Genomic DNA, 15,487 nt, shown 5'->3' with positions numbered 1-15,487 from the left:
ATGGATGAATAGGATTTAAAGGGGAAGTCCACTCAAAGATATTCCGTACAATTAGATGTTCTATGTGAGGCGGTCTATACGAAAAACAGTACATTGCATTTGTGGAATATGAATTAAGATGTAAAATTAGCCATTTTCGCCAATCTCAAGCGGCGGCCATTTTGGAATTTACTGTCGACTGAAAATGTCATGAGAGTAGCTCAGGGTTCAGGTAACGGCTAAACATGGCTCAGCTTGCGAACATCACATGACCAAACTCAGAAAGCAGGTCAGGTATGACTGGAGACTCGGGGACAGAGGCTCTCCACACTTTGCTTTCTCACCACAAATACAGTATGAGGGTAAAGATGTTGCATTACTATGTCCTGATTCTTAAAAAAAAATGTGGACCGTAATAATCAAAACACAGCGTAGTGTGTTTTTTGTCCAGTGTGGACACCAAGCAGATTTACGCATTCAAGCTTGCCGCAATCAGTTTGATTTTAAAAGAACCCCCCCCGAGACGGCACCTTATTTCACGGCCCTGGCTGCCCACGCAAGTTATGTAATCACCAAGGCCTCAACGCAGATTCCTACAAGGAGCCCGCTGAGGGCGAGGACCATCCCACCGACTGTGAACAAGGTGTTAAAATGTCTAAAACAAACGTTTTATTTTGCAGATTTTACCGTCGCCGTCGCAAACACAGATTAGCGTTTCGAACCGCAGAGAGCAATGAAGACCGCCGTAGAGACTTTATGGAGAGCGTAGTAAGTCCATTTTATTTCCATCAGCACAGAGCCTGAAGCCAATCATGTCCATACGGAGTCATCACGGCGAGTCCGTCGAGCATCGTCTGTCATAACGCATCAGCATTTTTTGCCTCCGTAATGTGAAGAAACACGGCGGCGAGTTATGGACAGGCAACCTTGAGGACTAACCCAGGTCAAGTTTTTGAAGGGCTGGTATCAACCACGTATTTACTGCCGCATCAAATTCCACGCCCATTGAACACCGCTGCTTTAAACTTTTTCATTTCTGTCAAGTTAGTCATATATGTAGAATTTAACTGATTGGATATCGAAAATAGGAACTTCTAGTCAAGTGGAATCAAAATGGCATCAGAGGTTTATTGAGTTAATTCTGGTGAAAACTAGTCAGCATCCCAGCTACCAAACACATTTGGGATCTGGTTTGGAATTGTCCAGGTTACAATTTTTATGTGTAATAGACCATCTGGAAATTGGCATTTACTTCATTCAAATGTCAGCATGGCAGAAATAACGTTCAGAATTTATAGGGCCACCTGTTGACTTTGGAATGCTCTTCTTGACAGCCTGAAGTAAAAAAAAAAAAAAAAAAAAATCTTTACAACTACACGATTCCTCAGACAGTCTGATTATTCCGACATCAATGTTTGCTGTTTAAAAACAATTTCTCTATTAATAAAAATAAAAAAGTCCATAGAAGACATCCGTTTCAATTTTTTTAGAGCGCTGCATGTTTCGTGCGTGCTTGGAAATGGATCCTCCCTCCAGGCTCCACCTCCGACTCCACGCGCACCTTTCATGCAAATGATGCATGCTTTGGAGAGCATGCACACTCTTCGCGTGAGGCTATTTAAATCTTATTTTGAGGCGAGCGAACGCACGGCAGCGTTTTGAGCACGCGTTGCACACTTGCATCGAAAACACGTCGCGCGCGCGCGTGGAATGAAGAGTTGGAGGACGCGCGTTGGAAAGTGACCATTGTGGATGCGACGAGGAGGTCCGAGTGAGGAGGACCGTGAACGCACCTTGCATCCAGCAGCACCACCACCAACCAACCAACAGTTTTAGGCATGGGTGGGCAAGTCACCAGACATGATCGTAAGTACAAAACATGACGTCACGTGCAACGCGATTGTAGTTCTTATTATAAATATATATTAAAGTTAAAAAGGCTCCAGGCTACTCTGGAATATCACATGACGATTGCTTTGCAAATAAAACCTTCCTGAAATACAAGTTCTTACTTTCCTAAATGCTGTCAGCATACAGTTAAAGTTTTCTCCGTTTTTTTTTTTCTATTCCTACTTTGAACTATTTTATCCAAGAGTTACTTTGTTGTTTATTTTTATCTAGTTTTGGATGTTTACTTAAAGGGATGCAATCAAGCAGGTAGTTTGCAGTTGCAAGGTTGCTATTTGTTGAACTGCTTAATGTCAATTGTGTTGGAATATTTTTTTTTCTTTGACCTTTTGTGTCGTTAGAAAATGAAACTATTTTATCAAACAAAACTTTCCCTTTGAACTCTGCGGGCGTTTGACAACTTCTAAGACGTTAAAGTTTCATTATCATTCTATTTCCTGATGACGGACATTTTAGCCGCAATATTGACGCACCTAATTTTTTTTTTAATGACTTGTATTCAGTTGAATGAGGAAGATGACAGATGTTGCCCATCCTCACCAAATTTCACCTCGAGGGCGTTTTGATGTTGAGTAGCTATCAGTTCCGTGTTGGAAATGTTTGGCCACCCAACAGCACTGTCATCTTCAAACTCAAAACTGCACGGATCACTAATCCCTCTCAGGGTCTTGGTGATCTTCTTGTCCAACTCAAGGGCCCATCAATCACTTTGGCTCCAAACTCAGCCCGTGTCCACTGTCAGATCACTGTGATCCAAACAGGGGGAGCAATTAAGTCCATTTTGCAGGTGAGGTCGGATTGACACACGAGCTGAAGTTATCCGACCACGTATTCTGCTTTTATTTTCCACGAGACATGACGTGCAACGTGACATCACACGTGCGGTACGGTCAACGTGACTTTGATCAGGACAGTCGAGCCTTGTTCTACAAAGACCAAAAATCGTGCTCAAAAAAGCCCATTTGAGTGTGATTCTTGGCTAGCCCAGTTTAATGGAGATTAAATGTCAACTGTCCAAATTGCACGTGTTCATCTGCCGCGTGACACTCTTGGAATAGAAGGAGAGGTGATGTGGCAGATAATCGGCCTTTACCGATCCCGGCTGACTCGGGTTGATTGATAATTTGTGGCAAACCTCACGACACGGCGAGGTCACGCAAAGCAAAGCGAGAATAGCTTCAAAACACGAGGAAGTGGTAGTTTCACGTAAAACGTTTGGCTTCCTGCTTCGACTGAATGTGCGTTGGACGATTTGTTATAATTGGTGAGACGTCGACGGTGACGTTTTAATGAGAGGTTGCGATCGTGTGACCTTGTCACAAAGGAAAAACCGGAATGCAAAGCGTCACCGTCATTATAATTATTAAGCGTCCTGTTTCACTTGGGCTAAACAGTCGTCCCATTTATATCGTTTCGCTACGCTGGTTTTATAGCCAAATGAATGAAACCAAAATTTCAAGCTACTGTTTTACTAAAATGTATTGAGTATGTCTTGTTGACCCGATATTAATTGCACGTTGCAGATCTGATCAACGGATCGGTTCCCATCACGTCTCTTCCGTCTGGCTCACTTCGCCACAAGCACAACTATGACTGCTCAGTTCCCATCACGTCTCAGTCCCCCAGCTCGCATCTTCACCACCACTTCGAGCCGATAGACTGCCCGGGTCACATCGCTTCACTGCGTCACAACAAGCATGTACGGCTGTCCACCCATCAACCCTGGTTGCCCCTCAACCAGGATCCTCTTCTCTTCCACCCGACGGTGAAGGGCTCGCAAATCGTCATGGACGAGTCGCAGAGGATCGTCCGCAGGAGAGGGAGCTTCTGTAACGCCATCGTTTTCAGCGACAGAAGCGTGGCTGTAAACGAGGTGGTCCGGCTGAAGGTGAGCCAGATCGAGCATGGTGTTCCAATGCCGAGACACCTCCAGCGTTTACTTCTAGGAACCAACTCCATGTTTTCATCATCTAAACTACTTTTCTACTCATTCGCCTTTCAGTCACTATCCATCATCTATCAATTTGTAAATGAATAGCCATCAACCAGTTGATCCTCCATTCTTCCATCCAGCTATTAACCATCTGTCGGCCATCCATCCATCTCATTATGTCCCATAAATTTATTAATGCATCTATCATCCATCAGTTCTTCCAGGCACCAGATCAACCATCCATTCATTATCTACTCGTTGGTAAATCCATCAATCAATCGTACGTGAACAGTATTGTCTGATTCGTGTCTCTGTGCTACTGCATTAGCATGAATAGCAATCATTTTTTTAGAGCGCCATCGTCAGAGAAAGTCATTCTCACCCACTCATCTTCTCACCTCTTTTCTCTCCTCATGTGTTTTCTCACTTTTGGTATTTGTGTTGGCCAAAGAGGCGGCTCAGTATAAGTTTCCACTTCAGCTATCAGGCCATCTATGTCTCGAAAAGGGAGAGCATGGTAGACCTTGCTGTTTGAGGAATGCTCTCATTTTGGATATGGATTTTCATCTTGCATCTATCAAATTAACTTCTTTCATGTACCTTCCCAGATCACGCAAACCCACCATGCATGGCAAGGTGCTCTGCGCATTGGTTTCACTACCCAAGACCCATCTATGATGCACCCCAAAAGCTTGCCGAGGTATTCATGTCCAGATCTGGCGTCAAAGAGCGGTTTCTGGGCAAAACCCTTGCCAGAAGAACTTCTCAATACTGACAGCGTCATCTCCTTCTGGATATCCAAGAAGGGCCGAGTGCTCTACCGGATCAACGAAGGCACCCCCAAACGTTTATTCAGGCAGCTTAGCTCCTGTCTGCCTTTGTGGGTTTTCGTTGACGTCTACGGGAAGACCAAGGGAGTCCAGCTTCTCGGTGAGTCCATTAACTCACAAGAAACACGTGTTCGTCTGAGACTTCGTGCATAACAGCTGTTCCTACCTTCCTCGCACCTACAAAAATAGCTCTGTGGAAGAAAGATGGTGGGAGATTTGGTAGATTGTAAACACCACCCTTTGTTAGTCACAAGAAAATCTCCCTGAAGGGATTTTTCAAAGTTTAAAAGCTTTGCAAGATGAAAGAAAACAAGCGATTGGGTCATCGGCAGTCGGCATCGTCTCATTGATTCACTTCTCGTAAGTTGCTTTTTGAGCAGCGTTTATGAAGAAACAGCTGTGGCCAATTTTTAAAAACGTTTCTCGAAAAAGAACGTAAAAAAAACTGCTGGATTGTCTAACGCTTCTAGTACGTACAGTATTTATAAGTTGGTTTCTGAGAACGTCTCTGCTTCTCATCTCGCAATTAGAAGCTGTCGACACTACAAATAAAAATAGAAAGCGGGCTCCTGTATGTTGGAGTTCAAACCATTTAACCTTATTTCTCACCGTGCTATCTGGCGCTAGAGCGCGACTATCTGAAGGTCCGCTGGCCTCGCGGTGCGACTTGGCTCGCAGCTCTTGTCCAAGAACCAGTGAAGTGTCTTGGTCATGCTGATGATGTCAGGTCTGCTGAGGATATTTTTTTTTCTACCCTCCAAGACAATCAAGGCTGTGGAATGTCTCACTCTTGGGTTCTAAATGTGACTTAGTGGAAGTGCCTCAGGTCTATCCGGTCTCTGATCAATGCACGGTATCTTTGGTAAACCTGATGAAAGCTGATGCCCCACTAGCGGGACTAAACATGGACTATGGGACTACCGATGTTTTCTCTTAGACCAGGAAGTTGGTCTTGTCTGACTTCATCAACTCTGATTGAATCAAAACACAAACAAGCTCAACAGTCATGTCAATGGTCTTAGCCAAGTCACATTGCAGTTGAAAATGGTTTTCAAACATGTTTTCTCTAGCTCAGCGAGGTTGCTTTTGGTGTGTGCACACAAACGTTACACCAGCTGCAAGAACAGGCCCCGGGTTCCACCTGCTGTGAGCGACGCTATCTGATAATCAGCCCACGTCTGCAGCAGTTGTTTTCGGGGAATACAAATGGAGCGTGGCGCTATGAGTGAACTCTGCCGAGTGTAGAGAATGGCCCGGCGTGGATGACCTTGGTTGTACTTGAGATGAATGTGGCTGATAGTAGCTTAGTTAGTTTTGGGTGGGATTCGTGGACTCGGGCCATCAGGGGGAAAAAAAAACCATCAAGGAGAAGCATTTGAAGTCTGAAACAATTGCAGACGAAATACTATGGATGAGATCTAAAAATGTTTACTTAAGCACTGGCTTAGTGAGACATTAAATATTCGAAGTTTGTTGAGCAATGTGGGCAATTTGATGTTGAAACAATGGGCAGCCACAAAGTCAAATATATTCTTGTGGTCCCATCTCGTCACAACCTTCTGAATCAGTCACTGAGAATTATTTCACAAATCGTCCCCACGAGATGACAATTGATCATATTTGATCTCCCAAGAAACTTCAGGAATAATATTCAGGAGCTTAAGGAAAGCTGGGTGGCTGCCCCCCACATGCAAGGAGTCAAGGGTCAACCTGAGATTAGTGAGTAGGCCAGAAAGCTGAGATGTTATTGCGTAACGGAAGAAGCTAAATTCGTCCGGAGAAATCAAAGTTGAGCCTTTAGGGGGTTGGAAATCCTTTACGTCATCACCGACACATTCATGTCGATTAATGGTGAGTGCCCCTTGTATACGTTTTGTGCAGAACCAGCCGCTCGGGTGAACATCTAGGCGGGAACACAAAAGCCAATGCTGACATGTACCGTCAAGTGTGTTCAGCGGCTTATTTAGTTGATGCACTTTGGCAAAAATGCCTCAGCAAAATATTTAAGGCCATCAGAATGATTCAAAACAGATTGGCATGAAGGTGCTAAGATCGGTTAGCGCCGTGGGTTAGCGGTTAGCATGTACGGTATGTTCTATACATTTTTCATCGGTTTGGTAGATGAGGTCGCACTTTCAGTTTCATTCCCGTCAAGTGGGAATGTGGGAATGTTATAACACGCAAAAAAAGTACCGTAATCCCTTTCTCGTCTGGTTGCGAGTGTTTGGATTCCTGCCAAGTTACACAAGTCAACCACATCTTTTGATAGATGCAAGAAACTCCGCTGGGAGTTTTTGGACTCGCGGTGGATGAGTCACACTTGATCACTGACACGGTGCCAGTGGTCCGCGAGGCTGAAATCAATTGTTTCTCTTGAAACGCGGAGAAGAACCCAAACGTCTCTCTTAGCTCTCAGGTGATGAAGACGAGGCCGAGGACATCCCGATTTCGATTGAAAGCGGAGAGGACATAATCCCTTGTGTTATTTTATTCTTCTCATTCCGATGCAGAGCGGTTCGTCAAGCGCAACAATAAATGCATTGTTAAATTTACACCGCTTTTAAACATTTTATGGCTGGAACGCCGTTATAAACGTGGTCCATAAACCTGTCCCGGTTTCCCGTTACGATTGACAGATCCCATCATACGATTTTACGAGGACAACAAATCAGATCTCGCTGATGAAATGCCATGCTAGGTTTTTGGTGCAGTGACCCAATAGTTTTTGTGCCTTTGTACGTTTATTTACGTTAGCATGAGTAAGCCAACAGAATTGCATGGCACTATTGTTGTCCTACACAGACTCCAAACCGGACAGGCAGGTCAAACGTCGTTCTTTGTTTCTATTACCATTCACCGTCGTCACCGTGTTATTGTTTCAAATGTCAAGAAGGGATCACGTGTTTTTTGGGGGATGACAAGATGTTAAATTTAGAGAGGTCTGATACTGTAAACAACGTTGAGTCACATGACCGCCTACTCCCTATTTTTATTACTGCAAGTACCAATTCGATTTTGTAAACAAGCTAAAATTAGTTGGTCAATCCAAAGAATTCTGGTTTTAGGAGGTCGTCTTGGCATAAAAACGCCCGAAAAATCACAAATTCCGCTCCATCCCAAGCCTCCAACAACAACAAAGTGTACATTTCAGTTGTGCTGCCACGACATGCAAAGTCATCGATCTTGAGCGGGTTTCCAGCCAAAGGCAAAAGCGGCTATCAGTGAACCGGAACGGCAAATAATGGTGTAATCATTAAGCTCGTTTCCCTCAGATTTCGTCCAATGAAGCATTGTTATTCCTTTTGGTGCTGTAAACATTCCAGGTCTGATCACTCTTTTCGAGGGAGTGGATATTAAAACCTGATTAGATCTGCCAGAATTTCAAAAGGAGCCTTTCCTAAGGTCTCCAGGAAATTACTAAAGCTTATAATCTTTTGGTGGGTCCAAAGGTTCACGTTGATACCTTTCTGGGTAAAATTCTTAACATTACCGTAGCTAAGCGATCTATGGCGGCGCGTTCCGACCACAAATCCGAGTTTTGTCGCCGGCGTATGAACGGAACTCCGCCATGAACTGAGATTCCCCCTAAATGTATTTACAAGAGTTTTCGGTTTCGAGTGATGTCAGGCTTTGGCGTGGAATCGTCGAGGCAAAGTAAAAACCGCTTGCGAGGCAGCTGCTCGGATTTGACGGGTCCTGGCGGACTCTCCGTGAGCCAGCATTGAAACGCTAATGAAGCTTGTCACTTTTTTGGAATAGAAGATTCTTCGCTGTACGGGGAAAATGCTGATCACTCTCGCAAGACCACGGCCGATCGTGTTTAATGACCTCTGACCTATTCCTGTCTACAACATGGGACAAAGACTCTTCTGGAGGGAGTCTGGACTTTCTTTTTTTTCTAAAAGCTCATAACACGTTTTCCCCCTGTGCCTCTTGTTCTCTCTCTTCCTTTATAAGCCCCCTTTGCCTTTTTAGGCAACACCCCTCTACTCCACCCTGCTCTGCGTTCTCCTGACAAATGACATCACTCAACATCTCTAGATCTTGTCCTGAATCGACCCCCCCCCCTCCCTCCCTCCCTCCAGGCATGTAAATCCCCACATGGACGCTGTTTAAGGCAAACGGCCTTGGTGAGGTCGTCTCTGAAGCGGCCCAACTCGCACTTCTAATCCTGCTGCGCCGGGCCAAGGAACAAAATGAACTCTGTGCACATTTGGTGCTTGTAAAACATGTTTGGTATTTAAATGTTGACGTTGGCTTTGAGCCAACCAAGCCCAACCCGTTTAACCAACATTCGGTACAGCTGTCGAATTATCGTCGTCTTTTTGCCACGAGGAAGCTTTGCTTGTGGTTCTGATATTAGTTCTTCTCAAATAGTGCCTACGTTGGACATTTTCCAGTCGTGCAGGTGCATCGTCAAGATTTGGATTCCAGCTCGGCCTCTATTATCGTAATTTTCCCCTCAGCTTAAACGGGTCTATCCAGTTTGTGGTTTTTGGGTTGTTAACGTTCGTCAAGGGTGGAGCGAGTCTCCTTTGTTATTTTCTTTTTTTACTTTTCTCCATCTGCAAAAGTCAACGAAAGTTGACCTGGTCCGGTATGCATTCTCCTACTTGATCGGAGCTTTTCTCACGACATTGAGCTCAAAGACTAATTCATCATTTTCAAAGCGGCCCCTCAGCCCCTCCCATCCTGCTTTGAGCCAGTCAATAGCTTCGGGCTTCGACGAATGTTATTTGCCATTATGTCTTCTACTTGTTCCTCTGTTAAGTGTTTAACCTGCCATGTTTTTTTTGTGGCTCCTCTTAAAGACACAGCTGTTAAATGTCTAAACTTTACATTCAACGTGCTTTTAGAACATTTGTAGATCATGTTGTGGAGTTAAGTGTACCCTCAGCAGACACTTAACATTTCCTTTATTTACTTTTGCCAGACTTGACAAGAAACTTACAAATGCCGAGCGTAGAAGTTATCTTCTTTCTGGCCAGATGATAAGAGCGCTAATAATAAGACGCCCGCGCTTGCTTGTGGACACTCTTTGCGGAGGAAGTAATTGAGTTCAAGCAGTTTTATCAGCGGCTGGCCGGAGATGTGCTGTCTCTTTATGATAAAAGTCGTCAGCTGACCTGAACAGTAGCCAAAATCGGTAGTCGAGTCTGATCAGGGGGGAAAGCCGCTAGCATCCGATCAGGCTAATTTTAGCATTGGGTCACGATTATCCATTAGTGAAAACCCAAGCCCATTTGTGCCCGGCGCTCGTAAAAAGGCAGAAACTCGCAGATACAAAGAGGACCCACCGACCGAGTCGTGAATTCACGTATGTTATGTAAACATCGAGACCGCTGGCGAGTCTTTAAAAAAAACTTCTGAAGGCTAGATGTAAACACCTTCGTTTTAAAGTATATTTAATTTACTTAAATAAATTTTATTATATTTATCTATATTTTGTCTAAAAATCTAATTACCAGTATTTTATTTGATTTACAACGTTCAGTGGGTAAAAAGGCCCCTGGGTGATATTAGCACTGAAAATGGAAGCTGCTCAAAAAATGTCCAACCCCTCGACGAAGGAGCCTTAAGACTCCACACTGAAGACAGAGTGGGAGGCTCGTCTTCTTTTCTCATGTGCGTTACATAAACCCGTTGTGTATCTTTCTTTTTTTTGTGTTGTTACGTAGCTGCTGACCCCGAGGCTACTGAGCTTTACAATGAATATGCTTCTTTATACAGTTGGTGGTAGTTGTGCTTCAAACTGCATCATAAAGAGATGATTCAAATTCATATTTGTGCCACATGTGAGTAACAAAATATAAAATAGATATAAAAAATTATATTATATATATATATATGGTTTTTTTATAAAAATCTAAATAGATAAAATTTACGAATTGAACCGGGGACTCGATCCCTACTTCCTTCAGCCCTAACGGACAACCGACAATTCTTTGTCTCCACAGACAGTCAGACACTACCACATGATGTGTCAATCGGTTCTACCCGCTCCCGACTGACGTTCCCCAAAAAGAAGAAGGACTCTCAACAGCCGGTGCACCTGTGGAACATGTTCGAAGACGGCCCGGAGGAAGACGACCGCGACGAGCCCCAGTGCGCCGACCACATGCCGCAAAACTCTCAAAACTTGCGGCTGTGCTCCGAGCTACCCGAGCACCTGGACGACGAGCTGCGGCTTCACCACGTACACGGCGAGCACATCCGCCTGGAGGATCCTCACACGGCGGTGATGCTGAAGCATCAGGGCCCGGACAGGACGCTGGTTTTCACCAGTCGGCCTCTGGAGCAATCCGAGAGCGTCTTCGTCATGGTGCACACCGCCGGGCCGGCCGAGCTGTTGTACGGCGTGACGGCTTGCAACCCGGCAGCGTTGCGGCCCCAGGATCTGCCCACCGACCTGGCGTGTCTGCTGGACCGCATGGAGTTCTGGGCTGTTGACAAGCTGTCCGCGCAGCTGTCGAACGAAGATATCCTGGGCTTTGAGCTGAATGCCGCCGGCGAGGTCGTTGTCAGCCGCAACGGCGTCAGCTTGGGGGTGCAGCTGTGCGTGGACAACTCCAGACCGCTGTGGATGTTCTTCATGCCGCATAAGAACGTGGCGCAACTCAAGATTTTTGGTACGTTTGCTTCATCTTCAAGCTTTTATTCTTCCATTCTCCTTGACAGGGTTGAAAGGTGGTGCACATTTTCTGGAAGGATTCTGGCAAATTCCTATGCTAAGTTGAAGGGGAACTAAAAGCATGGAACCCAAGTTCTAGAATATCATCCAGCCACTTACAAGCAACATGTTTTTGTCTTGCTGTAGTCATCTATCAGTGCTTAGGAGGTCATTTCTGTCAGGCTGGAGCTCCCCGCTGCCACAAGTGATATTTATCAGGAGGGGGTTAGCTCATAATAGCTCCTTACGATGCCCACCGTATGCATTATTAAATGTAATTGCGCTGCGCGTGGAGATGCTTGGGCGTCCACCCACCGAGCGTCCCCTCGGCGGGACGTCACTCCTCTTCGCTTCCTCCGTTCTTGCTTCCCGCCTCCGCTCTTCGGGTTCATCCTGTGAGACCATTTCCCACTTCAGCTGCGGAAAGGACTGTCGGGCGGCGGGACACGTCTCCGCTCACCCACACGCTGTGGGGGACTGGCGGACGCCGGTTGCCGTGGAAACGCGTGTCCAACGAGGCGAGTGACAGTTATGTCATGGCTGGGTGTCGTCAAACGGAACAGATGGGACGCCGTCGCGCCCACGCGCTGCTTCGTCTCATTGAGATTGGATCCGTTTTGTGCAAAATGTTCGTCGCTTCTTGACACGTACCGACTTGTTCTTTGCGGAAAACTCGCTATATTACAGAAATCTGCCATTTATAGCGATTGTGAGTTTCTGTGTTGTTACGTTACACTGTTCTTGCATATTTACACGATTTGCAATTAGAAAAAAGGAATTGTAGTCTTCAGGCCAAAGCCATGTCTAACATATGGAGACTGGCTTGGCGCCATCTTGTGGCATATTGGTGCTACTTTGCCTTTAGCATTTGGTACTGGATCCTCTGCAATGACCGGGGATTCAAATGCTTGCTTTTTTTTTCTGGGTTCTATTTGATTGGTTGTTTCTAATCCAAAAACAAAAAAAGTCAGCTCTGTTGTCATTCTCGTTCGTCTGTTGTCAGGCTTGTCTTCGCACTCAGATGTCCAAGGCCCACCAAGATCACCCGTGGCCGCCGTCCCTTCTCTCCCAGCATCGCCTTTGTCCACAACCAACACGGTGCCCAACATCACCTCCAGCAGACTCGTCACCTCCAGCCAACCTTCCACAGGTTTGTCCAAACCCTCACGAGCACTTCTAAGCTCATGGCAACAACTGATTGTGCCTTCACAAAATAGCTCGGAATCTTTTAAGTCGATTTCAGTGAAGTCGCACCTCTAAAAATGTTGCGACATGCTTTGTAAAAGCCATCATATTCAACTTTTCCAAATCGTCACCCAGTTTGACAGCATTGCACGAAACGGATCCACCACGCCGACTTGTTTGCACATAAGGTCAAACATTTACAGAGCTAATAGAAAGCAGCGATGCGATGTCGAGCTGGAGCGCAAATAATAGAAGATGGAGACGAGTGTAAACATGAGGCCTCATTGTCCGCTACGTTTGTTCATGAGAAAAAGTGAAGACCAGGTTCATAAGGAGGAGAAGCAAGTCTCAATGTGTCCAACTTGATTATATTTCGGCGGAGAATTAAATGTTAAAATAGAATGTTTCCTGGTTTACTATTAGATGTAAAAAATAACATCCAATCCAGCGTGATAGGCTTTTCCGCTTTGCTGATTAGATTTTTTTTGTTTTGCATCAGCCTCAGACCAACTAGTCCAGTCACTTCTAAGACCACGCCCGTCAGTCATGGCGACGCCCAGCGCCATTTTGTCATCTCAAAGGAGCTACCGCTTCAGCACAGGTTTGTGGCGTAGATTCTACTCAATGTGTGTTTCGGATTAAAAGTATTTCAGTGGCTGTCAAAGTTTCGGCAAATATATATCGCCATTTTGTGTTCAACTCATTCAGATGCGGCGCAGAACTCCACGCCGTCTAGCCCGAGCTCCGTCGGCCCCCCGCAAGCCTCAGACGAGTGCGCCATTTGCTGCGACGACACGGCGAACACGGTGTTGTACGATTGCGGGCACCTTTGTCTGTGCTACACGTGCGCCTTCAAGCTAAAACAGGACAAGGCGCCCTGTCCCATCTGCAGGAAGCCCATCCAAGATATCATCAGGACCTACAAAAGTTCGTAGGGCGCCGACTGATTGGCGAGATCAACTCAGGTTTTCTTCGAGTAGTAAAGACTCGTGTTTTTGGGAGAGACAGTTTGGCAGTGCACTTACGAATAGCGACACTTTCATGTTACAATTGTAGAAACCATCATATTCAACAAAAAAAAACAATATATTCAAAACACAAAATCTAGTGAAATCCATGAAAAATTTAATCAAAAGTTTTACTCACCGAAGATGTTTAACTTGAGTCGGTCCGAGACGGGCGTTGTCTTGAGGGCTCAAGGAGGATGCAAATGAGCCAGGAAGTGGAGCAAGGTCACCTTGCTGCCGTTTAAAAGAAGCCGCCAAAGCACGCACGACTTTCTGTAATTGGGTAAAAAAAAGTTAACAGTCTGGCTTTGTTCAGGAGCTTTTAAAGGACAAGTTGACTTTTTATTTTTTCATTATCAGGAGGAGGAGGTGGGCAGATAAAGGGAAGTGACTTTGTTTACTTCACCATAACGAGGATCTTGAAACTTGAGGTGTGTCCACAATGACAAGCTTGGATTTCTTAAGAGAATATTTGAGGCCATTTCTTTAATGGCATGCGACTAAAACAAAACCATTTGTTTATTAGAGTATCATTACTGTCACCTATTGTGCCTTTTTTAAAAATAATACAAAGGCCTTCAAAGCCGTGTCCAATCATGAATTCAAGAATTTCGGCTTAAAAAGTGCACTGCTAAACTGGAATGATGAGCAGATTTTACGTTTAGTTTTAGCCGAGAAATAAATAATTATGAATCGTAAGATGTATATTAGTCTGAGGTATTTATTTTTGTCAATGTTTCTATGAAGAGATTCAATAATGATGAATTATGGACACAATCATCCCGAAAAATATTGTTCATACCGTGTTGTACTTTAAGTTAAGCAATTGAATTAAAATGGATTTAAGATACGACATGCTAGCATATCTACAAACCAAGATAAGCTTTCAGATGAAAAGTTACAGCTTCAAAAAGCAAAACAAAACATGATTTAGCTTAGCTGCTTAGTTTAATTGAAAATCAGTGAAGCAGGTTAATTTCTGAGACCAAATTTTAATAGCCATAGTTCAACTTGTAAAAATAATTGAAAGGCCATATTGTTATTTTAATGTTGGGGGCTGTGTTTTTGCTATTTATGTGAGGGAAGTGTTTTTCAAATTAGCCATGACGTCTCGCTCTGTTCAATAAAGTTTACATTAAAAAGAAAATGCCTCACTGTTTATTTGATGACATTATTCTTGTTTTCTACTCTAGTCTCTTAAAATTAAATATTTTAACATAAACATCTCCGAGATAATTTGTCTTGTATATTAGATTTATTCCCTGTAGAAAAAATGGACAAAACTTATTAGATTTCAAAAGTTCCCTTGTACAAATTCCAATGAAAAAGATGTTGAAGGCAATAAAGCAGTTAAGGCAGAATATTGGCGAGCTGCACGCTGTATCTGCAGTGCATCAAACCCAACGCCCATTTACGTACAATACATACGTACAATGTGATAAAGGAGGAGGGGGAGGCAGCGGGTCCGAATAAACAGCTGTAAATCACACTTTGACTGTTTATAGACTTGCGCTATGTAGAGCAGGCCCTGCTTTATTTACTAGCTCACAGGCCACAATGAAGCGACATGTAACAGGTGGCCGAGTGGCCTCGCAGGGGTGAAGCATAGGCTCCATACGGGTTTGGAAAAAAATAAAAATAAATCTCTGAAGGGGCTGCACATGCAGTTGAAGGTTCTACAATGCATTTTTTTTTTAACATTACTGCAAATGCTATTTTTTAAAACTGTTTATAATGTTTGAGTTATCAATGTGGAATTTGCTATAGCTATTTGCCAAATTTTTAAAGGCCACACATATGTGTCAACGTAGAATGGATTTAGAGGATGAGCAAGATACCAACTTGACCACACAAAAACCTCCTCATAGCTTCTGAGTGTTTGGTTAAGTGTCACAATCGCTTCTTGACACACAATTTATTTTGCCATTCATGCACACACAGTGTATTGATTTTGGAATCCAAAATTGACTTAGGA

The 15,487-nt window shown here is 44.3% G+C and overlaps 2 protein-coding genes across 2 annotated transcripts in view; one reads left to right on the top strand and one right to left on the bottom strand.

Moving 5' to 3' along the window:
- Nucleotides 1-15,487, bottom strand: part of sorcs3b (sortilin related VPS10 domain containing receptor 3b) — an 81,269-nt gene that overhangs the window by 65,174 nt on the left and 608 nt on the right. The window contains exon 2 of the mRNA XM_088385534.1: nt 13,652-13,785. The gene's annotated coding sequence lies outside the window, so the exon portion shown is untranslated. The remainder of the gene's footprint in view (nt 1-13,651; nt 13,786-15,487) is intronic.
- LOC148393009 (E3 ubiquitin-protein ligase NEURL1-like) lies at nt 1,544-14,659 on the top strand. The gene is made up of 7 exons (XM_088385544.1): nt 1,544-1,845; nt 3,411-3,775; nt 4,429-4,750; nt 10,608-11,279; nt 12,324-12,470; nt 13,005-13,106; nt 13,214-14,659. Exons 1-7 carry the CDS (start codon nt 1,818-1,820, stop codon nt 13,438-13,440), a joined length of 1,863 nt encoding a protein of 620 aa, XP_088241670.1. The 5' UTR covers nt 1,544-1,817; the 3' UTR covers nt 13,441-14,659.

Source organism: Syngnathus floridae, chromosome 9, assembly GCF_059516105.1.
Source record: "Syngnathus floridae isolate MCC-2025c chromosome 9, RoL_Sflo_1.0, whole genome shotgun sequence".
In the NCBI taxonomy this organism is placed as follows: Eukaryota; Metazoa; Chordata; class Actinopteri; order Syngnathiformes; family Syngnathidae; genus Syngnathus; species Syngnathus floridae.
Note: the sequence above shows the minus strand (reverse complement) of the source record. Positions and strands in the feature narration are given on the sequence as shown.